Source organism: Atractosteus spatula, chromosome 11 (genome assembly GCF_055471065.1).
Source record: "Atractosteus spatula isolate fAtrSpa1 chromosome 11, fAtrSpa1.hap1, whole genome shotgun sequence".
Classification (NCBI taxonomy): domain Eukaryota; kingdom Metazoa; phylum Chordata; class Actinopteri; order Semionotiformes; family Lepisosteidae; genus Atractosteus; species Atractosteus spatula.
The window spans coordinates 46,766,673-46,791,603 of record NC_142716.1 but is presented as its reverse complement, the minus strand read 5'-3'; the positions used below and the strand labels follow the sequence as shown (position 1 = coordinate 46,791,603).

Here is a 24,931-nt window from a genome sequence, read left to right as displayed (position 1 = left end):
ACCATTGAGAGTTGGCATCAGGCTAGGAGTCTGGTTATTCTCAATGCAAGGAAATGTCTGTAAACCATCTGGTCATATTATTGTGCTGTATCTTTGCTCTGGTATTTAAATACAGTACTTCAGTGTTATTTATATTGCTTGTGAGCTAAATATAAATGATTCACTGGTTTGATACAAATGGTTTGCTATGCCCCAGGACAAGTAAACAGACCAAATGAATGTTGGGTATGGAGTTCCAGGATCGGAAACTGGTTTGTTGGGAAAAAATGCTAAAACAAGTCTTCGTGCCGTGAATTAGCAGGTTGCGTACCTGTTAATCTGTCTTGGGGAAAAATAGAATTAGGAAAATAATGACGCAAAAACATGCTCTTAATGTGGAAATGCACTGCTGTACTACAGTGTTTCATTGTAGAAATGTGCTCTGTATTGTATCCTTGCTTGGGCATTTGACATGCTGACACTTAAGGCTTACTCTGTACTCTCTCCCTTGGGCTCAGTCTGGGCATCATGACGGTAATGATTATTACCGTACTGCTACTGTGAAGAATGACCTAATGAAGGCCAGGTTAAATCAACCCTAGTCTAAACCAATTTCAAGCTGATTGTTTCCGTGTGGACCAAATCAAGAAGGATTCTCAACAGGGCAAAGCTGAAGTGCTTAACAGATGTTATGTTTCAGTTCTCTTTAAACAATGACCATGAGAAGTCCCAGACACCACAGACGCATCACGGAGGACATGCATAACCATAACTTCAGGCGTTTATTATATCCAGTAAAGTGCTTACTGGATTACATCCCAAGCTACGAGGACGCAGCAGTGATTGAGAGGTGTTGTGTTAGTAAATAACCTAGATCCTTTTAATACTTTAATGAGCTGCGGTGGTACATTTCTGGATGGTCTGCTTCTCATCAGTTAGGGTTAGGAGATACTGAAGAACATCTGATAGTGTAGCAGAGCCTGTACGTAATGATACAGAGACTCTTAACAGAATTCCAGGCTTTCCTGTTTCTTCCAGATGTACTATAGATACGAACTGTGCAGGACTGTATGCCATTTACAGTGCTTAACTTTCATTTAACTTGTGTGCTTTGGGTGGGTTTGATTTTCTTTTTTGTAATTCAAGGACTTATTATTCTTGTGTGTAATGTTTAAGGCAAATAAATCGCTTCTTGGTTGGAAGTTGTTCTGTGCCAGTGGAGCTTCCTAGGAGTTAGAAGTGGAATTTAAAAGTGTTACAGGCTTGCAAAATCTGGATTAATGTGCCCTTTTCCAAGGTATCTGAGCTGTCATTTTGTATAAATTACATCGGAATTATGACCTCTTAGTTCATATTTCTGACGGTTTTGCTTTTTTTGTTGCACTTCTGCAATGATTTGGCATTTCCCCGTGTGCGCTGCAAACCCCATAATTCCTCATTCCTTTTTTTTCCGCTTTCCATGTTGAATTTGGACGGAGGTGAGGGAAAGGAGTGCCAAGAGGAGAGCCGAGAGCGCAGTCTTCCATACAAGGTCAATGTGGAGTTTGTGTGAAATATGGTGGGGGGGGGAATGAGGGGAGTGCTTGCTCTTCAGAACGGGCAAAAAAAAAAGTCTGTGGCTCCCAGCGTCCGTGGTCTGGAATTCCAGGAATGAGAGAGGTTACAACATTAATCCGTCTGGGGGATAAATGATTAGTAGTCGTGAAAACCCCCACAGTGCAAGCTGGGCGCAGGCTTGACAGTGGAGCCCAGTGGGAGCAGAGGACATTAGGAGCTGTTAGTGCGCAACTTTTATTTATTCACTTGTTTGTGAAGGGGCGAAGTATGGAATTTCTGCTCAGACGTTTGCCTTGTGTTTTAACTCCTAGGCTCCACATGGTGAAGAGTGAAAAGTGCTTACTGTTGTGTTGGCATTGACCCAAGTGAGCTTTCCCTGAGCAGTTTTCAGTGGAAATGTGTTAAGACCTTTTTCTTTTAAGTGTAAGCCCCCTGAAACTAGTTTTGCCAGAGATCATTGTTCCCCTGCTTGCCTTGTTGATAGGATGCGATCTGAATCAATTTCAGTTTGGGATGTTTTCTCCGTTACCGTGAAGTCGGGTAACGCTGCGCTCTGATTGCTTGTCTGTGTTAATGGGAAGTCTGGATATTGGAATCTACGCCAAGGAAGTAAAGCAGACCGCCAGCCTGGCTGCACTGGAAGTTTCTTTTGAACAAGAGTGGAAAATATCCAGAAATATTTTTTCCTCATCAGGCTCAAGTGGGTTCGGGAATGTGGTATTGTCCCATCTTGCACCTATTCGTGCTGTGCAGGACAGTTTTGTAAATGACCCCACCTATTGCTTGACCCTGGCTGCTTTTGCGTTTCATGGTCTGGAGTTTTCCTGGTTCCAGAGGAAATGAACTGGAGCTTTTCCGTGAGCTATACGGTACATCTTTCAGAATAGCTGCACTGCACAGTGGAGTAAGGCAGCCACACAGTGTTTACTGGAATAGGCCATTCTGGAGAAGAAAACGAAAAAAAAAAATCAGTCTCTGAAAAAGAGCTATTCCAAGCGAGTAAGAGGTCTGGGGGAATTTGGAGACATTACTTCCTGCCCTGATAATTAGATTTAGGAAAATATCATTTAGATAATTCAGGGTGAGCGGAAAAGATGCAGGAAAGATATTAAACTTGCCGAGGGGTAAGCACCGCTAATCGTGATTTGCATAAGCTGCCGTTCTGTCATCTAATCTTTTCTCGAAACCCACAGAAGGTCCTGTAACAGATGCCAGGGAGAGGGCTGCTGCAGTAAGACTGTGGCTGAATGCGGTGGATCAATACGAGAGCAGCAGGGTAGGTGAGGGTGCAGGGTTGGACAGCTCAGTCAATATGCACGTTTAGAATCAGGCCAGTTGGTCAGGTTATGTGCTTTTTTTTTGGGGGGGGGGAGAGAAAAACGAGTTGTTTACTTATGGGGGTGGTGTTCCCAATGTTCATTCCCCATATAAGCCCAGATCCCAGCTGGGTGAAGTGTGCTGGCCATTCTGTACCAGCGTTCTTACTGTACAGCAGACCACTGGGCAAAAGTGAAAAATTACTTTGATTTAAGGGGGTAAATTTGGAGCGATCAGATTGTGACCCTAAAGTGGAATTTAGCCAGCACCCTGGGGTTAACACCCTACTCTTGCAAACTATGCCAAGGGATTGTTCGTGACCAGGTTGTCTGGGGCTTGATTTAATGCAGGGGTTTTCAGTCCTGGAGGGCCAGTGTGTCTGCTGGTTTTCTACAGTAGGTCTCTTACGAGCACCAGCACTGGAAGAGCCAGGTTAAGATGTTAGATGGGTCCTGTTAAGCGAATAAGAGCTCATCTGAACTGAAAACCTGTAAACATCTACATTAAAAGAAGTTGGAGACCTTTGGTTTTAAAGTCTTATCTGAAGAGAAGCACCTCTAACAGCAGTGCCACCTACTGGTCAGCCAGCGCCTTTGACAGCAGCTCAGTTTCCCTGGAGGTCCCCCATGCCTGTCCTGACCAGGCCCACCTTGCTGAGCGATGCTCATTGCTCAGTGATTGGCTGAGGGGACTAGATGGTAAAGCTGCCACACTCACTGCCATTTAAAAGCAGATGATGTTTAAAAAACTGTACAAAGTAAGGAAAAAACTTTTTCCTTGGTCCAAACAGGTTTTCAGTCCAAAATTATTTTGAGTCTGATCACTGGGCAGGGATTTTCTGAAGCAGAGCACCTTGGAAATGCTACTTCTTAATGTTTGTGTATGCTGAGTTTTTAAAAAGTGCTGAATATTATTCACATGATGTGTAATCATTAGGATGACTTTAAATTTGAGGTTAAATGCACTTGATGTAGTTACAGTACCGTGACCCTGGTGGAAATGTGGGCACCAGTCTTTTTCTAGATGTCTGATGGAGAATGTTTGCCTTTTTACTTGGAAAGTTGTAGATGCCAATATTGACACCACCTATCTACCAGCAGTTATTTGTTAATATATGAAGTGTAATCAACACTTGTAAACTGCGATTGTTTGATAGTGGTATCTCCCAAATCATTGAACACTCCTAAGAAAGTGCTGGGTAAGTTTTATATTGAATCAGTTTGAACTTTTATGGGGATAAATGTATGCATGTGTACGTTTATCGCTCATTGGTTTGTTTCAAAGCCACATTATCTACTTGGGTCGAAGTCGAAGGGCTGTAGCTTGGCTAACGGAAGCATCTGAGTGTTTTTGAGAGTTTGTAAATTAATGTACTCGCTTCATCGGTTTTTCTTAATGCAGGCATTAGGTGCAAATTCGAGAGGCTGGCTCAGGCCCAGGGTGCTGTCCGTTTACAATGAGCCCACTGTAGAGGGATTGAAGACATCTTACTTGTGTTCCTCTTCTGCCTGGCCTGCACAGTCTGCTAATAGACACTAAAAAAAAAGACCCCTTATTTGGTGGTCTGTCTTCAACATAAAGAGCGGGCTCTTTTTATCCTACGCTACTTTCTGTATCCCAAACCAGGAACGACTTCCCGAACCTTTTTTTTGTAGGTCTTTAAGCCCCCAAACTAATCTGAAAATGTACTGGGGTTTGGGTTTTAATTGTAAACAGGCGAGGGTGTGATGGTTTTTGGGATTATAATGAATGTTTCACAACAAAAATAGTTTGCATTTGTCAAACCTGCTGTAATATTTGGCTCAACCCTGGAACATTCAGTCCTAAATGGTTTCAAAGAATCCCACAAACTTTCTGAATCCTTTGTAGATTTCTCTATTCTCATGTAGGCCAGTTTGCTCTTAAAGCAGTAATAAAATGGCATTGCATCAAACAGATACAGTACAAGTTCTGTGAGTGGTTGTCAAGTATGACTTGCAGATGATGAATTGTATTTAATCTCCCTTTTTCCAGTTATACACAGGAGTCTTTTTCCCTGTACTTTACTGACAAATTTGATTCCAAGTGATTTATTTATTTTTTTAAAGATCACTTTATTGACCATATACAATTTCTCGTATTGGGAATTTCTTTTCATATACCCCAACTTGCTCTCCATGGGGGTTAGGATTTTTATAAATTCAATGTATTGGATAGTCTTTTTTTTGAAGTAACTGTGTCTTAAAATGCTTCAATGTTTTAAGTAAAAGAACATGCATGTTGAACACAAATGGTAATGTACTAAAAGACCTTTATTCCATATAGTATTGCAGAGCTGGGAACTTAAACAAGTTGTGTACTTTAGGCAAAGTTGACAGATTTTTACTAAATGAGTACTTGGGAATCGGAGTGGTTTTATTGAAGTGAAGCTATGCTGTAAGGGGGAACTGAAGTCTTCCTGACCATTTCTTTTCCTGTAAAAGCAACTGGATGGCCTTTTAACAAAGCAGGAGATAAGAGTCTTAATTGACCTATAAGTTATCTAATCAGTTATTTTTCGTAGTTAGGAGCCATGCTTTCACAATTGTGTGTCTGGAGGGAGAGTGGGGGTGAAGGAATTCAGCCAGTTTGTGTGGAATGAGTCGTGTTCCGTCTCTGCCACACAGACCCGGCCGGGGCTGCGCTAGGAGAGCTCTGGCCTGGCTGCACTGTTCCAGAGGAAATGAAGTCATTCTGTGGAATGCCAAAGCATTAATTCAGAGCCTCAATACTTCACAGACTGAGCCGTGCCTGTGTCTGACCAGAGAGGCTGAACAAGCGTTGAGGAAATGTGGAACCTCTGTAGTCCCTTCCTGTCAGTGGTGGTGGTGATGAATAAATGATCCAGAGGTTCAGCTGAGCTAAGAGGCTAATGTTTGTTCATATATTTTTAACCCTTTTTTGGGAATACAGGAACTTTCTTCAGCATTACAACATTAAAACTACATAGGATTTCCTTTTTACCATTGTTTTCAATCATGTCCCCTGATTAAGATTAAGATCACTTTATTAGCCATATATAATTTCTTGCATTAGGAATTTGTCTTTTTGCATACCCCAGCTTGCTCCCTGAGACACACAGGCACACAGACAGGGAGAGAGAAGCTTGGGGTCGGAGCGCAGGGTCAGCCATTTATACAGCGCCCCTGGAGCAGCTGGGGTTAAGGGCCTTGCTCAGGGGCCCAACGGAGTAGGATTCCTCTGCCAGCTGCGGGATTTGAACCAGCAACCTACCAGCCACAGCAGCAGATCCTTATCCACAGTGCCACCGATCCCCTGAGGCAAACAAATTGCTGTAAATGTCAGAAGTGGGTTAGATCGCGACATCTTGGTTCAGTTCTCATTACCTAGATGGCGTTTCATAGCCTGTTGATTGTTACTTCCATTGAAAATACACCCCTGGGAATTGTCTAGGTTTCATTGAAAGGGAAATTATTTGTGGTTACATCTGCTATTCACCCGAATTGTAGGAAGTACAGATGGTATTTGATGCTGCTCTCTGTCCTTCTCTTGGTGGTTGAGAGTTTGTGAAATGAAGAATCCCAGAATTAATTTGTCTGTTTTTTTTGGAGTTTGATTTTAAAAACTCAAATTATGCAGCAAAAGTAGTTTGAATTGGTTTTGTTCAGTAATGAGGGTTAGGAGTGAAGTGAGTGTCTCGTAAATGCAGGCGATTTAATGGGGTGCCAGGGGGTCATGGGAAATGGGAGGGAAGAGGCCAACATCTGCTGAAGTGCATTATGGGCGGAAAATCTGAGGCAAAGCCTGACACCTGAGCCAACACAAACACCTCCTGCGACTGTTCCGCTGAAATAGGAAGGCGTGTGAAATCAAATAATTGCTTTTTCTAGATATAAACACTTGATTCAGGAAGTGCACAATAGTGACTTGTCTAGGTGCAGTTTAGTGAGAATTTACTGGCCCAGTGTGTGGAGACTGATCTGTATCTCCACTGCTGCATATCTCCTGCTTTTTTCACCCACCCAATAAAAGTTAATAAGGAGGACATAGGTTTCTGGAGAAAGTTTTTACCATTACCTAAAAATAAAGTGGCTGTTTGGAACATAGACAATAGCTAACTGGTTTGAAAAGAACAGCAATTAATGTTCTGCCCGTAATGCAGACAAGGCAATTGTTTTTCAAGCCTAAGAGACTTAATTTGCCACGCCTTTTGTACCAAATCATAATTCACAGTAAATGGCAGCAGAACAGGATACAAGGGGTCAAACGGCTTACCTGTGCGTCTTTCCAAAAATGGACTTGGTTTCGGGAAAGCAGCTTGCTGGCATTTGTCATCGGGTCTCCATTGTTCCGAGTACAATCCTTCCGAGTGGAATCACACAATGTGCACAAAGCTGAGGTCACATCCTGAATCTGCCAGCTTACTCAAGCCATGTAAGCTCTTGATCTTTTGGTCAAACACGGGGACGTCCCCGAGTGAAGACAGCTGCTTTTCAGGGGGGGAATGTCTCCCTACTGGCAGTGGTGAGGAGACTGCTGTGTGCATCTGATCTCCGAGTCAAAACTGTTTGCGTGAATCTAAGGGGAAGTTGGTTTTGGGGCACACGTTTGACTTATTTCAGCTATTGAGACGGCTGTTAAAATTACTTGTGATGATGATGCAGGGCAAAGTAGATGGGCCCACAGTGCCTTTAGGAGCAGGATTCTGCACTGAAAAAGGCAGTCTCGTCTGTAGCTTATAGGAACAATGCATGCAGAGATGTCTGGCTACATGTGGGAGCTTGCTCTGCAGTGCACTCCTCGGTATTGCCCGTCTCTGTTTGAAACAGTGGTGCTTATTTTAATATTCTGCGTTACATTTTCTACTTGCAAAAGTATAAGCAGACCTGATCTGAGGATTGTTAGATCTCATTGGGGAAAAATGATGTGATCTCGATTGACAGCTTTGAGCTTTTGTAAGGAACTATTTAAGATTCTTCCTGTAACGTACAGGTTTTAATATAATTAACCTAAGAAGGGGTACAAACGAGAGGGGCCTGTTCAGCACATCTAGCCAGTTTGGTATTTAGTGGTTAATCCAAGGTCAGCATTAAGCTGTTGCTTGAAGGAAGTTGGGGTGTCAGTTCAAGAGGGTTGGGTAACTAGTTCCATACTTCCACAACTGCTTGTGTAAAGTTCTTTTCTTATAAAGCATTTTAGCAACGACAGCATGAAGTGAGTAGCATGGGCAGCTTTGCCTCGTCCAATCCCACCCTTTATGGTTAAGTTTTATCTAATTGTTTATAGGAATTGCGTAATACATTTCTGAGTCATTCACTCATGTGGTAGGTTATTTGTTTCTGGTAATTGAGTGCAGACGATTGCTTAGTTACTTGCGTCAGTAATGAGGGGTCTGGAGCTGAGACGCGTGTCTTTCCCAGGTGTTCCAACAAGGATCTTTAACAGGTGGGTCTTGGGTAAATGGACACACATGCAGCCAGAAGGTAAAGAAATGGCCCTCATTTCTTGACACAGTGCAAGGGATTTTTCCCAAAACAAAAGCAGAAGGCTAGCTCTCACCAGACTTCTCTGATTCCCTGTCCACCGGCAGTTGGGCAGCCAGGCTGCTGTACTGGCATCAAAATCAAGTTTCTTCCCAGCTCTTCTCCCGAACGCGTGGAAACCCAGGTGCACACAGGTCTGTCGGTAGCTTCCTCACTCCCATTCCCCCCTGGTTGCAGTACATAAAGCCAACTGGACGTTTTCTCTTCCTTGTTGATCAGCGTCACCTGACCACTTGTTCAGTATAGCAGAGCTCGATGTGTTGGTGTAGATGTCAGAAGGTGAGACCATTCTCCTAAAATGGGGATTCCTGATGTTAGTTGGGGCTAGGGAGGAGAAAATTACAATGTCTAGCAGAACGATTTATGCAGGTGAATAATTTCCCCTAAGAACAATAAATATGGAGGGTTCTGGACCCTAAGGGCATAAACTGGCTGTGACACTTGAAGCTGGAGGCTTTTCTCTTAAGAATTAAAGGAGAAGAGTCAGGTTAGGGAATATAAATTTGAGTTTCACTTGTAGCTGCTCAATTATAGTGGATCCTGTTATAAGTCCAAGTTATGTTCCTAATTGCAACTTATAGCAACATGACTTAGGAAATTAATGTCCATTACGAATAATGTAATTATCTAGAGATGTATATTCAGTGTACTTGTAACCCATTAGCAGAAAACTGCTTTGAAATGTGGTCTCATTGAAGCCATCCACTGACATGTAGAACAGCCATAGGTCTTCCATTGCTATTTAAGTTGAGATTCAGTATAAAGATCTGCAGACTACATGCAATTTCTTGTTCTTTCAGTGTCAAGAACGGGGGTAGTGGATTGCACAGTAGGGTTGTAATTGTTGAACAGTATACTTGTTGCCTTAGAAAAGATTCCAATAAACATTTTTTCATCTGCATGACATGTTTCGGAAGGTATTTTACAATCCTCTGGAGAATGCAATAGTTGGTTTTATTAGCCAACGTTTCATACAGCTTGGCGGTACAATGTGCCGTCTCACTGGGTCCTGCAACTGTTCTGGAACATTTGTGTTACCTTTTTTTGAAGCTCTACCTTTGCAGATTGTGGTACTTCTCCAGTCAAGCTGGTAAATGCCATTATGCACTAAAGCAAGTTAATTGTTCATGTAGATGGAAAAACTAAAAGCAGCATTTTGTAACCATCCAACCTCACGTAAAGGCCTCAAATTGGTCATGTTTTTGAAAAATGCAGTTGGAAAAGTGAACAGGCCCATTGAGAAGCACAAGGGATAACAGCAGAGGTTTAGGCCCCAGTGCTTGAAGTTCATCTAATGTCGGATAGTTTGGTTGTGCCTGGCGTGCCATGGCTCCGGGTTTCCTGTCCTCCTGCACCGATACTGATGGCAGGAATAGTCTCCCAGGAGTTTGCTGTGTTTTGTCTCAGCTGCCTTGACCTTGAGTCTCGTGGGCTGGGGCTCTGGGGGCGGAGGGGGGCTGTTACTGTACATTGGAAGAAAGAATGGTATCATCTCAAACCTTAGGAGCCTTGAATGAATGTGAACTTTTATAATTTGGGCAGTAGAAACTCATCTAATTTTTTGCTTTGCCATTTGAGACAGATGATCTAGACTTCTAGATATTGTACGTTGTTTCCATCTTCATGATGTAACCTATTGTGGCAACAATTGTGCAGCTACAGAAACTTTGCAAAAAGCAGAAGAAAAGTTGTAAAAACACAGTGCATACTAAGTTCGGTGCCCCTGCCACCTCCTTTTCATCATAATTCTGTGAAACCCACATCTGGTGCTTTACCCCTATTATAACCCATATGTGGTATTGCAGTGACTGAAGACTGACAATGCAAGCAAAGTTAATTCTGTAATGGCGTTGTTGCTTAGAGATCTGAAGTGTGATGTAGCTTATCACATGTGATGTGACTTAGCCACGCGACACCTCAAGCTGTTGGTGATCCGCTCCCAGTGAAGAAATTTGGACCTTGTGGTGTCCTCCTAGGGCTTACTAATGGGTCAGCAGCCCCTGATTTAGATTTGCACGGAAATGGGCTCTGTAGCTTAATCGGACTCGCTCCTTGTGGTCTGTTTTCTTTGTGGGAGGTAAAGGGAGGTGTCTGCGCTGGACAGCTAAAAATTAAACACCCTGCAAGTGAGTGGGATAGCTTAGCAATGAGTAAGGCTTCAACAACTGAAGTGCTTGTGTAATGAAGGTATAACGTCAAATAACCCAGCGGGCAGTTAGGTGTGTTGGTGGTCCGTGGCACTATTCTTCTTGCCTCGTTCTCTCCAGGCTCACTCCTCGTGGGAGTGCTCCTACAGCAGGGCTGATCCCGAAAGGAGGAAGGCTTTTTGTCCTTTCATCCGGCCATGCAGCAGGAGAGACTGGCCACTCTTGTGGAGGAACTGCTGAGCTGTGAAATTACAGGGGCAGAGGGACTTGGTGGCTGGTGCAGAAAGAGACTTAAGCAAGGAGTCATGCTAAGCCATTTTGGGGATGAGTGTTGAGCTGTTTGGAAATGCTGTTGTTGCATCTTTCATTGTAAAGACAAATCGTAACAGCTGAGTATAGGAGATCTTCACAGGGCATGTCTTTTTTTTTAAAGCTTTGCTGACTGAATGCCTAGAATATAATCTGACTTGGAAAACAGACTGCCACTCAGCCAAATTTAATTTTAGAAATGAACAGTATTATTTAAGCGAAGCTTTTGCAGAAGGAAATGCTTCATAGTAAAATAACTTAGTGTTTTGTTAAACATTGCCTCTGGTTTTGGAATAACCTGAGCTCAGTTTAGATAAGTGGTTATGGTTTAGATGTGCAGTTCGTTGTGTGTAGTACTGGTAAATATCCCTTCAGCATTCCCACTGGAAAGGTCAGGGCTGGCCCACACGGACTGGTGCTGTCCACGCCTTCACCAGTAGAAGCTCAAGGGCCTCGTTTTAGGAGGTGTTTGCTCACAAGCCTGCATTTCCTGGAACTGTTAATCATTCTCAGTACAGCACGGCTCTGTATATAGATATTGTCAAAAGCTACATTATTAAAAATTCCTTGTTTTTTAGAAAGATTGACAGGAGCTTTGAGACAAATTTTACAATGCATTGAACATGAATTGAAGAACCCGAGTTTTCTTAAACCTTGCATTTACTGTACGTACAACGGATTCCCCAGAAACGCTGAATTCTCATACATAAGTTGCTCAATATGTTTGCTGTACTATTGTGACAGACGGATCTCTGTTTGCAGGAGAAGTGTTTTGGTACAAGTCTGACATTCTCTCTGTGGGTATGTGTGGCATGTATCTGAGAAGTGTCAGAGATTCTAAAGCTCTCAACTGACATTCCCTGGGGTCTGGGTGAGAGCAGTTTCCATGATGCAGGGGATGTTGAAGGTCAAGTAGTGTCTTTCGCAGGTGTCTGATCTCTGCACATGGCCTTTGCTGGAAACCAGTTTAATTCAGACCTCTTGTCTTCCTGATTTTACTTGCATATTGCCCTGCTTAAGAAGGTGGCTTTTGTACTGCCAGTAATTTGTATTGCCTCATGTATGGATCAGGCCTTTTAATTAAGTACTTCTACTGTATATTTTTGCCGTTTAAAATGCTACACTGCCTTGCAGTGGAGCCACTTCAAGCTGTAATACAAACTAGCATTCTGATGTCTTCATTGAAGCGGTCTGTGTGGTGTGTGTCATCTTTGAAAAAGGAAGGAAGGCATTTGACACTTACCTGCTGTCCCTGCAGAACCATTTAAGACTGGCAAATTATTCTGCAGTCTAACACCTGTGTCATTCTATTTGGCTTTATTTCTAAATGAGAATGCAATTTTGACAATTTCCAATTTTCCGATTTTATTTTTTTGCCAGGAGCATAGCAGCTGAGGTTAGATTGAGCTGTGCAGAAGGGTCTGTGTTGCCTTCTTTAGAGACAGTGTTGCTCTGTGTTTCACCAAACTCCCTATTTCTGACTTAGGACAATTTCTCAACAGCTGTGCTCCCCTATTTCAAACCAATGGGGAGAAAAATAAGCTGACAAAGCCTCTCAGCCCTGGTGTGTTGATGCTTCTATTTCTGAAACACGTTTGCTTCTGTTTGTGAAAGCAGGTTTGGATTCAGAAGAGCTGTTTTTTTTACAAAAATCCAAACTAAGCCCTTCTCTTAGCTTGCTTTGAATTTTGGTTTTCAGGCTTTTAAAGTTGTATTGTATTCCCATTTGTAACTACAGAAGGATTACTGTATTTCACATTCAGTAAAGTGATGATGTTGCTTTTTGTAACCAAGTATCCATAGGCTTTTGAAGTCAATGATGTAGGATTTTCTAAAATGCTTAGTGGGCTCTCCAGGACCAGGGGCTGGAGATGTTGTTCAAGCATGGATGTGTATTATCACAGTGCAAAAGAAGGTCATAACTGGGTGCATGCAAGTTTTTGTTCGTAGTAAGACAGTGTATAAGTGCAAGAAATCTTGCTATCAGCTCAGAGGTTTGCATAAGGTTAAGACTGCAGTGTGGAGTAGTTTTTCAGAAGTTCCATTTTTCACCAAAGCTGCGTAAAAAGATGTAAAGCTGTCAAAGCCAATGGCAGCTTCCTTCGAGATTATAAATTCATTGAGTCAATGTAAATGCTTACAGTGCTTTTTTTCCCTGTTTTTTGCAGATCGTGAGGACCAATCAATTCTTTGCACGTGAGTAAACTCTTGGTCATGATCGATTGCTGGTAAATTTGCATGTCAGTCCATAATGATGTACTCTTACCTTTTCTATAAAATACTTCTAATCAATTGTCCCCTTCCCCCTCCCCAATTAAATTCGCCAGTGATTTTTTTTTTCCTGCCAAAAGGCAAAGTGGCTTTCCTTAAAAGGAGACTTATCCAAACTGGCTTCAGATGTGAATGCCTGACGAGCTTAAGCTGAAATAACAGGAGCTACAAATACCAGGCATTTTTGTACACAGTCTGGGTTACTCCTATCTGCTAAAATTAAGACAAGGAATGGTGGGAAAGAAAATGTCAACCTGGTATTTTGATGCAAGTCCATTTGACAGTGCCCGAAGATAAGGTGACTTGGGAATGGGCTGGCTCGGTAAAGATGGCACATTGCTAATACATTTCTCAAGCCGTTCATCACTGCTCCCCAGATTTGGTGCCAAACTGGCCTCGCTTTCACTCCACGCTTGATGCTGACTAAAAATAGTCCACTGCAAAATACAAAAGGGTACACTTCAACATCCAGCACTTGCAAAAATGGGCTCATGTTGACTTCTATAAAACAGTGCAGGAACTCTTCCCAAACCCCCCCCCAAATTACAAAAGTTCAGAAGAATGAAGTTGTAGGGGGAGAGTAGAACTAAAACTCCTAAAACTAACCTGCGTTGTGCTTGTCCACCTACTGTACCAGTATTTATAATCTGCCGCCTGTTGTGCTGAGGTGAATGGAGAATGGTGGGCATGTCTGCAGACTACAGACCTGCGAAATCTCACGTGTGTCAGTTAAAAGGTGGATGGGACAGGAGTTGACGTATTTGTGATTACTTCCTGCATCTGGAGCAATATTTGCACATTAACATGATCACTTTGTGCCCTTTTTCTCATGTGTGCAGTCTTTTCTAAGGTGTTTAAAGAGCTGTCAATACGTGATTAACCGCAGATTCGTTTTCTAATAACCTTTCCTTACTCCTCTTGATACTCTTGAAATGTTTGAGAACAGTCCAAAAAAAACATAATGTTTTACAATGTTGCATACATGCAAACAGTGTTAAGAACTAAATATATTTGTAGTGTACAGTGAATTTATGAATGAAAATGTATATCATTGTGTGTGTTATTTGTTTTATTGGGTTCTCTATATTTTTATGACTTAGATGAAGATCTGATCACATGTCAGGTCAAATTTATGCAGAAATTTAGAAAATTCTAAAGGGTTCACAAACATTCTAGCACCACTGTATATACAGTATAACAAGAAATTCGAAATCAGACTATAAAAATTAATTCTAGTGTGGTCAGCCCTGTACCATTTATTCTTCTCACTGTGCTAGAAGGCCACAGGTGTACAGTATGTTTTGAAAGAACCTGTGGTGATTTTGTTTTCTAAATTTTCAATTTTGCATTTCCTGGTATAAATGTACATGCATGCTACGTGTTGGTTGAGCTCTGAGAAATTTAGAGCTGTGTGTCGATTCCGTAGATAAGGAGTAGTAGCTGCCAAACCACAGCCTTGGAACGGGCACAACACTGCACGTCTTAGATGCTTTATTACTGGTCTCAGTGAGTCAATATTGTTGATTAAGTGTGTTTTCTTCGCAGGCTTGGTCATGCATGGTAATGTAATCATGCAGTGATATTTGCAGACATCACAGTGCAGTACACCGCTACCGTTTCTGTATGTAAAGCCCAAGTCATTGTGTTTTCAGGTCATCCAAGTCTGAAGTCAAGGTTCCATTTCTGGAATGTAGTGTCATAAGGGGTACAAAGAGAGGAAAAAGACAGGAGGCTGGCCTGTCCATTCAGCCCGTTTGGTAGTATGCAGTTAAATGGTCCAGGGACCTCATCCCGCCATTTCTTGAAAGAAGCCAAAGTATCCTCTTTAGCCACATGGCTGGGTGTCTTGTTCCATACTCCCACAACCCTTTTGCGTAAAGAAATGCCTTCTGTTTTGTTTTGTTTTTTTCTTTCAAATGCATTTCCCCCATAGTGTCCACTTATGCCCTCCGATCTTACGGGATCCTTCCGTAAATGTCTTGTCTTCTCTCGCGGTGCAGAGGTGAATCCGGTGCCGGTAAGACGGAGAACACCAAAAAAGTTATTCAGTACCTGGCGCATGTAGCGTCTTCCCACAAAGGACGAAAGGACCACAACATTCCTGTGAGTTATCTCAACCTCTCCGTTACCGAGCACCGTGGGCCTTGAGTTTGTTTCTATACTATTTTTGTGAATTGCTGTTGCAGCGCCCTTTCAAATCATTTGCTTATTAAAGCGATTGGTTAAGTGAACTGCTGAGAACTCACTATAGGCTTAAGCACTCACCCATCGCATCTCAAGGTCTCCCATGATACCGTAAAGAAGCAACATGGGGGATTTTACACACTGATAACCTTGAAAATGAATTCTAATGTAGTTTAGTAATTGTTTTCAAAATGCTAAGCTTCTGTTTAAATAAAGCTTTGCAGCATTTCATGGAATTGGGTTTTCGCAAAGATATCTCATCACAGTGTGACCAAGCTACATCAGGTTACTGTGGATTTGTGCATTAACTTCTATAATGGCCACAGACCCTCTTATTGTAAAGCAAAAGCATCTGGTAAATGTTTCTTTGGACTTAATGGGAATATTTTTGTGCTTTGTTGTGCTTGTACTAGGGAAAACTACAGCAACCTAGTACTGACCGATTGTGAACCATCTCTTAAGTTTAAACTTAACCTTAACACACGTTAAAGCTTGGACATTGTAATGAGCCTGATAGCCTCAGGTTAAAATATTGGTTTTGGAAATTAATTCCTCCTATTTTGCAGTTTACAAAAATATAGATCATTGCCTGACAAAAGTATCCGTAAAGCAAGTGCTAAAATCCTAGAACTAATAAGGTAATTCGTTTCAGGGGGAAAAGGGAAACCTCTTTTTATGGGATCTTTTTAAATGATAATTCCACTCGTTAAAACATAGCTAGTGATGTAACTTCTTATGCTTTGATCTTTGTAGAGAAAGTTATATATGTGCAGGGAACCTAATGTTCTACGTTTGAAAGAAAAACAGTTTTTTTCTCCAGAAATGTCAAAAAGGCTCAACTTAATAATAGCCATGGATTGACATGTAACATACAGCTTTACATAACTGTTCTTTTTAAGAAGTTAATGCAGTTTAGTTTCGTCTAGCAAAGTTGTTCCAATTCCATGAACTGAGATGCTTATCCCAGAGCATGCTGCACAAACCCAAGCAGAGAGGTATGGCTTGCAGTGTGAAACAACTTCTAACATCTGCATTTGTTTATTTGCAACAAACAGCCTGAATCGCCTAAACCAGTGAAACTCCAGGCAAGTGTTTATGCTTTTTTTATAATGATCCTTATATGATAAAATGCATGTTGATTTAACTACCTGCTAAGCAGTGCCACGGGGTCAATACAGGGTATTTGTTTGTAAAGGATAAAGTTTATTTTAAACTTCAGTTTGTATTTAACAATGCATCTAATGGTGCAAAATGTTTTTTTAACTAGTCTTAATTCAAATGTGTAGTAAAAAGCAAACAAATATTAGAATTGACCCTAAATTGCTATAAGTCAATTTTGAGGGCTATATATTGGCATGATTTCTTTAGCCACAGTAAGTGCCATGGCAGTACATTTTTTCAGTGTATGCCTTTTTTAATTTCAAGCAGTGCCCTTTTTTAAACATTATGGATTGACCTTTGCATATGCGTGTCTATTTTCTTAGTATTTTGCCTGGCATGCTGTTGTGCTGTTCTGTTATCCTGTGTGTCAGTGTTACTGCTGTAACATTGAATTCACATGGTATCTTTTTGGCAACGAGATGTTTAAAGTTTCAGATTTTGTCCAAGTAAACTAGTTGATAAATGTTTTGTTAAAATTCTAAAAGCTGCTACTAGTTTGAATAACGCTTTTCTATTCAGGATAAGATATTTTTTTCCCCAGAGGAACATTATCAGTAGTCTTCCCATTATCCATCACAGCGTCCTCTTTAATGCTGAAATTTTAATTTCCTGCATTTGCCTGGGTGTTCTGGAAGTTTTAAGGATGGAGAAACACCTCGATGTCTTTATATTGGGATTAAAACCAAGCAGCTTCTGAAATGCAAAGGTGTCATTTTGCAGCAAACAGTTGCCAGAATAAGGCAGTTAAACTTGTGGAGCAAAAAAAAAAGGAAAAAATTGAAAACATTAAAATGCTGAGTGACAGACAAGCTGCTTGGCTTCACTGATTCTCCTTTCCATTCAACACTTCAAATTTCTAAACAGTTAAAGGTCTGCCAGTCATTATTTGATAATGCTACTGAACATCAGAATTGCTCTTGAAGATCTTGGGGCAAAAGCTGTTCTGGACAATGTTCATACCAGTCCAGCATCTCTGGTTTGGACCTGATGACCTAGGACACTGGTTTCTTGCAAAATGATTCAATTTGCAAATCCCAAACTGTGCGCACACAAGTGTGATGTACTGTACAGTAGCACAATCCTTTTATTTTCGAGAACTTGTTGTGACTTGTTTTTGTTCTTCATTGTTAAACTAGAAAATGTCTTATTAGTGTCTTGTAGTCACCATGACCATTAACACGTTTTTGTTTTCGTTGTAACGTTTGAATCTACCCATTGACTACAGAGTGGATCCCTGTTGTATGTGAGTAGCATGTAGTCCCTCCCTTCTGTTACACTTAATCAGAAGCTCAATCACAGTGGGAAGAAGAAAGGGGGTGCTATTGTCTTTACATCTGTCCCTCTGTGACCATCTGAAGGGAACAGTAGCAGCTCCTGATGCTTGTGTCCTAACACCTTTTTATGATACCAGCTGGGTCACATTCACTGCATGGTTTCACCAGTCACCTAATTCATAAGGGCTCTGCTTTTTCCAAAGAAAATTGGAAATGTTAACACGTGGTTGAATTTGGCGCTGTGGCATAAAAATTAAGCTGTATATACTGTATGAAATGTTGCATTTTAAATCTTTTATCATGCCCATCTCTGATGGTTTTGTTTGGCCTAGGTAGCGTGGTGTTTGAAATTTCTTTTCCACGTGCCGCACAGCAGAATCAAACAAAACTGAGCCTCGCAAGAGGCTCAGCGGGTACCGCTTTGATCACGGGTTCAAGCATGGGTCAGGTCACAACCCAACTGTGATGGTGCTTCTCCAAGCAGGGGCTGGCCAGAGCCCGCTCAGCCCAAAGAGCTATTCCTGCAGCCTCCAGGTGTTTCTGGGCCTCTGCTCAGATATGGGGCTGTTGCCTGTGACAGTGCAAGTGGTCAGAAGGTGGCCTGCTCTGAAGAGTCACCTACACCTCGTTCTCCCCGTGTGCGGCTGCAGGGTTTGTAGCTGTGGGTGTGTAAAGAACACAATTGGCTATTGCAACATGGGACGATCTGATGAAAACAAAATTAATCGTTTTCCTTACCAATGTGTGAAATACTGTACCAGGTCCTGTCTGCCAAAGCATGCTGCATGTGTGTGTCTTGACACGAAGATCTCTTCTGCATCCAATTTAAGTTCCTCGTGAACTTGTTCAGGAAAAATGCAGGGAGGGGTTTTGACATCACAGATGTCAAATACTTGGAAGTGTGATATGTACTGACCAGGGAGGCCAGAATGACTGGTGTATGAAAGGAGGTGTAAGTGATTTAACCCAGGTATTTTTAACTCACTGCAGTACTTGTCTTTTCACTGATTAGACTTGAAAGGCCAGGATGCAGACACTTCCTGTAGCAATGACTGATGAATGAATCTAGCCTGTGTATTGCCCAAGGGTCAGGTCGCTCCGCTCAGACAAGAATACTGTATGTGCAACCCTGCAGCTTAAAAACATTCACTTGTCTATTTATTAAATAGAGTTGGAGAAGTTAAGAAACGTTAAAAACTGTTGAAGCACACCAAAAAGAAACTACCTCATCTCTGGCAAGGCTTTGGTTTTGTTGGTTAAGTGTTATTCCATTTGTGCTCTAGGGTCTTTTTTATGCTTTCTTGGAAATGTCTTCAATTCTCTCAAGAGACTAGATTTATTTATTTTTTAAATAAATGCATGATTAGTGCCTGCCTGTTTCGTCTGGAAGGATTAGTAACGCGTATTTAACTATTCTCCTGAGCATCTCCAGAATTTGGCGGAATGGGATGTCAAAACAGCACTTGACAACTATACTTACGCAGTGGTATATATGCTCTCTGTAGGATATATACTGTAGATATCCTGTTGAACTGTAGATTGCCTTAAATTTTGTTGAGGGAGTAGGGTATTTAAACCGAAAAGGTACAGCTCCTTTGTGTTCAAATTTTGTTTTAGCACTTTGGAGTTTACACAATGTGGTCATCCGAAATGTCCTTAATAAGCACTTTTTGCTTACTTGGAAACCTAAAGTGCTTTGAAAAAGCGTTTAATTATTGAATGTTTTCTCCACATGAGATTCCAACCCCCCTAAACTTGAACCAACCTTAAAACCAGTACTCTCAGTATTTCCAGTTTATTTCCCTGGTGATAGTGTGCCTCCCCAGTATTAAAGCTTCTCTGTGATTTAAACTTACAGGTTGGAATGCCAGGGGGTGGAGGAGTTCACTCTTAAATGTGGCCTTCAGATATTTTGTTGCTATTGCATCTTAATTAGTTTCTACAGTGGATGCAATTTCTTAGTGTCTGAACTGTAATACACTCGGCAGGCAGTCATTGTCAGAGTTTCCCTGCCCACAGCAGGCCCCTGCTGCTGTTGGGGTTTTGTCTTGTTTTGCAGTAATAGCCGTTAAGTGTTTGATATTAGTAGCGACGCCGGTGGGCAGGAGGCCCTCTTCAGCATAGATCCAGACAGACAGGGTAGAGCAGTCTGCATTAAACTCTGATCTGCTCTACTAGGTTTTTAGCAGTAGCTGCTAATGTAGAAGATTAATCCCATGCTTGGGTTCTGTAGAATGTTTTTTTTAAGCTCTGTGGTCTATGTGTTTAGAGAGGGTATATTGGTGTTCAGTATGTGCTCCTTCATAGTATTTGCTTATTACACTAAAGTATTTGTTAAATATAACTTTCAGACGTTTTAGAATTTGGGATATATGGCAACACAAAAGGAAATTAATGGGACTGCGTAGGATGAGGAGAGGAATCTGAAACCTTTCCTACAGTATTCCTGCTTCCCTCCGCCTGATAAAACCCAAAGTACTTGAGAGATTTATAACACCACCTGTCTAAACATTCACACAGGTCATCTTCTGTTTGAGCCCCAGAAAATATACTTGCCCTTATTCACTACACGTGAGAATCCTTCCTCTTGGGACCCTTTATTCACACAACCTCTCACCATTTTTGTTCATTCAGCATCCCAGTTGAGGTAGCGCTCTGCCCTTTGGTGAAATCGCAGCCTGCAGCAATTTTTTTTTACTTGTAACTTTTGGAATTTGTCTTCAAAAGTTCATTTCTTGATGAGCAAAAAAACAGTATAGCAGCTATTTACAAATTTAAACCTTAAGGCTGCATGGCCCATATCGAGATAAATATGGATATCGATATGGAACTGTATGTTTATCAGCTGTGGGGTGTGACAGGCTGATGTGTGTCAGTAAGTGGGCTGCTTTTTTAAAAAAAAAAAGCCCTTTCAGTACATTGTGGGAAAGAGCTAACACTTGGAATGAAAGTGTTTAGTACATGACACTCAGTACATAAATCTCAGACCAGATGGTTTTTAATATTATTCCGTTAGTTCTGCTGGGTTAGATGAGCTGAACGATACCTCTCGCTGCCAGAGCACTATACGGCGGGGTACGTTAATAAGCATTGCTGTTCGGGCAGTGCCAGTGGTTTCAGTTTTATGTTTGCCTTACTAGATGTTTGGTCTCTAAAGTGGTGTTCAGGACAAACTGCAGAGAAGAGGCTGGATCAATTGGTCTTTATTGTTCTGGGCACTACAGTTGATGGCTTCCTCAATTCTCCTCTTACCTCTCCAGCAATTCCAAAATTGAAGTGCCCATTTGCTGTTGAATATCTTTTCCCTGTAAAGCAACTGGAATGCTTTAATGGTGGCAGGTCCTGGTACAGTGAATGGGGCTGCAGGAGGCCAGAAGCAATGGAGACAAGATCTGCTGAAGTGGGGTAAATCCAGAATGGCAGCGTTTATAAAAAAAAAAAAACACTCACGCGTGCCGTGCCATCCCATCTCCTGTGTGGGAGATGGGTATTGCAGCATTTTATGTATTTGGAAAAAGCAGATTCCTTGCTAGCTCAGCAGATTTAAAAAAAAAAAATTCACTCGCATCCCTGTTTAAAAAGAACATTGGTTAATTTACTGTACTCCACCTCCCTTCCCCCCATTTTGGTTCAGGTTTTGAACAGGACAAAGGTGTTTCACCCAAACAAGCAAATCACCACATACTGTATACAGGCTCCTAGGGCAAACATTCAAAGATGACTTCCTGGGAGGGTAAAATCTGTTTCGGCAAATTTGGCTATTCTGGGCGATATCAAAAATGGAGAAAATTTTGTGCGTGGTGCAGATCCACACAGTACCTGACAGAGCCTGTTAGCCCATTTCCAGTGCATGCCGTTGTTGTCCCATTGACCTTCCGCCCGTCTTTAACCTGTCAGTTACCTTCCTGGCCGTTTCTCTTCCTTGGTCACGTTCTGGTGGAAGCCAGACTCTCCCGCCCCGCCCCCCCTCGTGGGTTCCCCGTGCTCTCACAGGCCCTCTTGCTCTTTCAAGGTGAGGCTCAAAGCGGTGGTTAAGAGGTGAAGCGTCTGGGCTCACTGCAGTTCACTTTGTCCTCTCTGTTCTTCCCCCGGGGAAACCCCGAGCCCCCTCTGTAAGGCTGCTGGAGGGCGACACGCCCCTCGCTGGGCGCACGCTGCTGTAACCTTCCTCGTTGTTTCAGGGCGAGCTGGAACGCCAGCTTCTGCAAGCCAACCCCATCCTCGAGTCCTTCGGCAATGCCAAGACGGTGAAAAATGACAACTCTTCACGTTTTGTAAGTCGATAGTCGGAGCACTGAGCCGTGGATGCTGCCGTTGATATTGTTAAAAGCAAAGGAATGAGACGTAGAATGTACAAGCATCTGTATGTGTTTGTAAGTGTCCCTGCAGTGGGTAAAGGGAGGCATTAAATGTTGGGTATGTGAAATGTAGTCACACTGAGTAGCTAAGTTATTGCAGTGCACTTTATCGCCAGTAATTCACCCGGAAAACGGCAGGGTTGCGTCCCTAGACTGCTTCCGAGTTTGCCCAGAAACAGAAATGTGATGGAGTGTTCTGTGCTGTTAATTTGCTACGCTAAGTGTATCGCCAGCCTGTTGTTGTGCCTCGCGCTGAGTGAAGGAAATCTCAAGGTTTGAGCATTTGATAAGCCCCTCAATCCTTGTTTATCAAACTGTTCTGATAAAATGTCCTCTCTTATTTTCGATATACCAGTATTAAATGTACAGGGCTTACTAGAAAAAATCGTCTTGATCTGTTGGCATAAAGAACCGTTTTGTACAGTGTTGCTGACTCTTTCATTGAATATCTATCAATTCAGCACCTTGTTTCTAGTAGTAGGATGACTGTGGCTTCTCTTTTAAAAGTTATTTTCTATGCCATGGTGATAACAATCGAAGCATCCCTCTTAAAGGGCATAGTTAGCCATTCTCCAAAAGCCAAAATTGCATTCTTAAAGCCAGTGGCGAATCAGGAATTCTATAACTAAAGAAATTCCTTTAAATCCTTTGAGGATTCACTTTAAACTCCGAACTTAGTGATGCTTTCTTTGTATTGCATATACATGGGGCACATGGCAGATTAACATGAATGGCTTTATCAGAAACAGCTCTGATATCGTTCTCTGCTGTCCTCACATTTATAGAAGTGCCATGAATATAATTGCTTCCACTTGGTCAGGTTTTTGAGGTGGCAAGTGTATATGGAAAGAAGAAAAATTCAACAAAAGTGCATTTGTTCTTTTTTTGTCTCATTTTTCTCTGCAGGGAAAGTTCATTAGGATCAACTTTGACGTCACTGGTTACATTGTGGGGGCCAATATCGAGACCTGTATCCTGCCAGCAGTTCTAGCACAGGATTGCTAAAAAACATAGGTTTGGCCAAAGATGGGATCTTAATTTGAGCACGGCCACAAACATGTTCTAAATGCAGCTTTAGCCAACCACTTATGTTTTTAGAAAGCTATTTTTTTTCTCCTATCTATAGAGCATGACTATTTCATGTTTCTAAAAATTGGTGCATTGTCATGTGCACATTATCAGAGAAATGTTTCAGGTTGTATGTTTGGAAATTGACATTTGAATTATTCTTTCATTGTGCTTGGATTAGCTGCTCTTGCGAATCTGACAGCACACGATGTGCAGCTCACAGAGCATTCTGCAGCTAAATGTGTACCTTGCAACAAAAGTAATTCGTTTTTAGGTAAATATTTTCCTGTCTATATATCAAAGTTTAAATCTCATGAAAGTAGCTGTACTTTGTATTAAGGTCAATAACATTCAGCGACTATTTTTAAGGTCCTTAATTAACATTTATGTAAAGAGCACTAAAGTTTAGTTTTCCTCTGTAAAATATTTAAAAGCTCAGAAAATATTTAAAGGGGACTTTAATAGTACTGTATAAAAATTCCTATTTTAAAATGAAATGACTCAATTTACACCCAGTGGTCACCGCAGAGATTTTGAAGTCAGTCTGTTAACAACTGATGTGGGATATTTGCTTTGTTTATCAATTAAACAAGTCCTTGACGCCCGGCATGCAGATCTGCTGGAGAAGTCGAGAGCCATTCGCCAAGCCAAAGATGAGAGAACGTTCCACATTTTCTATCAGCTGCTGGCCGGGGCCGGAGAGCACCTGAAGTGTGAGTGCCGCAGCCGCCTGTGAAACGGAAGCAGGGCTCCGTTGGGTCCGTTCCCTATGCCTGCTGAAATCTACCACTCCTTTTTCCTGGGGCTTGAAGTTGCTATTGTATCTGTTAGAAGCTGCATTATGTAGTTTTTTTCTTTAGCTTCCACAGCTTTGTGTTCAGGTGCTGCCATTCCAGGTTGCTTTATCTTGTATGGTCCCTGTATGTCTTGGACACCTGTGATCAGTAATTTTTCTAATCGGTCCTTGTTTGTCGTACCTTTTAAACTGCTGCCCTGTAATGCAAGTGTGTGGTTAGGGCTGCTCCTTATTTTTGTTTATACAGTGTATGTTGCTTAGTAATGAGTGTCACTTGTATGAATAATGAAAGGTCATGGTTTTAACAGATTTAAAATTAAATTGAATTAGTCCCAAGCTGTCAATTTAAGAATGAAATGATTTCCTACTGCTAGTTATCCTGATCTGGAAACAACTTTGAGCACGATGTCTGTTCCAGGCTGGATCCGGATTAAAACAGCGTGTGGAATTCTAGCAGGAGTCAACTCCATAAAGCTTGCAGTGCAGTTAAAATGAGCCGGAATTCCATTGTGCTGAAAAGCGAGCTTGTGTGTGGTATTTTAGTTCCTCTGTCAAGGAGAGAAAAATCATGCAGTGTTTTAATGCTTTGCACAGTACACCGAGTGCTGATATATTCTTCAAATTCCAGTTGGTCATCATTTAAATTGATGCTCTCTGGTGTTCTCGGATTCCCATAACTAATTAGTTTCAGATGTACAGTAAATAAAATGTCCAAGCATAGTACAGTTGTGTTAATTTGAAGGAGTGAGGGTAGTTGTATAGCAATTCTTTCTTCTTTCCAGCTGACTTGCTGTTGGAAGGATTTAATAGCTATCGCTTCCTGTCCAACGGCAACATTCCCATCCCGGGACAACAGGACAAGGACAACTTCCAGGAGACCATGGAAGCAATGCACATCATGAGCTTCTCCCATGAGGAGATCCTGTGTAAGTAAGGTCCTGCAGCCTACTGTAGCCGTGACTTGTGCACAGTTGCGCCGCAGAATTTA

At 41.8% G+C, this 24,931-nt stretch overlaps 1 protein-coding gene across 3 annotated transcripts in view; it reads left to right on the top strand.

The window, feature by feature from the left end:
- LOC148824204 (myosin-10) overlaps positions 1–24,931 on the top strand; it is a 77,138-nt gene that overhangs the window by 22,615 nt on the left and 29,592 nt on the right. Inside the window, exons 4-11 of one of the 3 annotated variants that reach the window (XM_088927901.1) lie at positions 13,000–13,027; positions 15,103–15,205; positions 16,342–16,371; positions 17,673–17,690; positions 21,903–21,995; positions 22,986–23,049; positions 23,762–23,860; positions 24,726–24,869. In XM_088927901.1, coding sequence (XP_088784027.1) covers positions 13,000–13,027; positions 15,103–15,205; positions 16,342–16,371; positions 17,673–17,690; positions 21,903–21,995; positions 22,986–23,049; positions 23,762–23,860; positions 24,726–24,869 — 579 coding nt within the window. The remainder of the gene's footprint in view (positions 1–12,999; positions 13,028–15,102; positions 15,206–16,341; positions 16,372–17,672; positions 17,691–21,902; positions 21,996–22,985; positions 23,050–23,761; positions 23,861–24,725; positions 24,870–24,931) is intronic. The other 2 variants (XM_088927902.1, XM_088927903.1) reach the window with 2 other exon arrangements.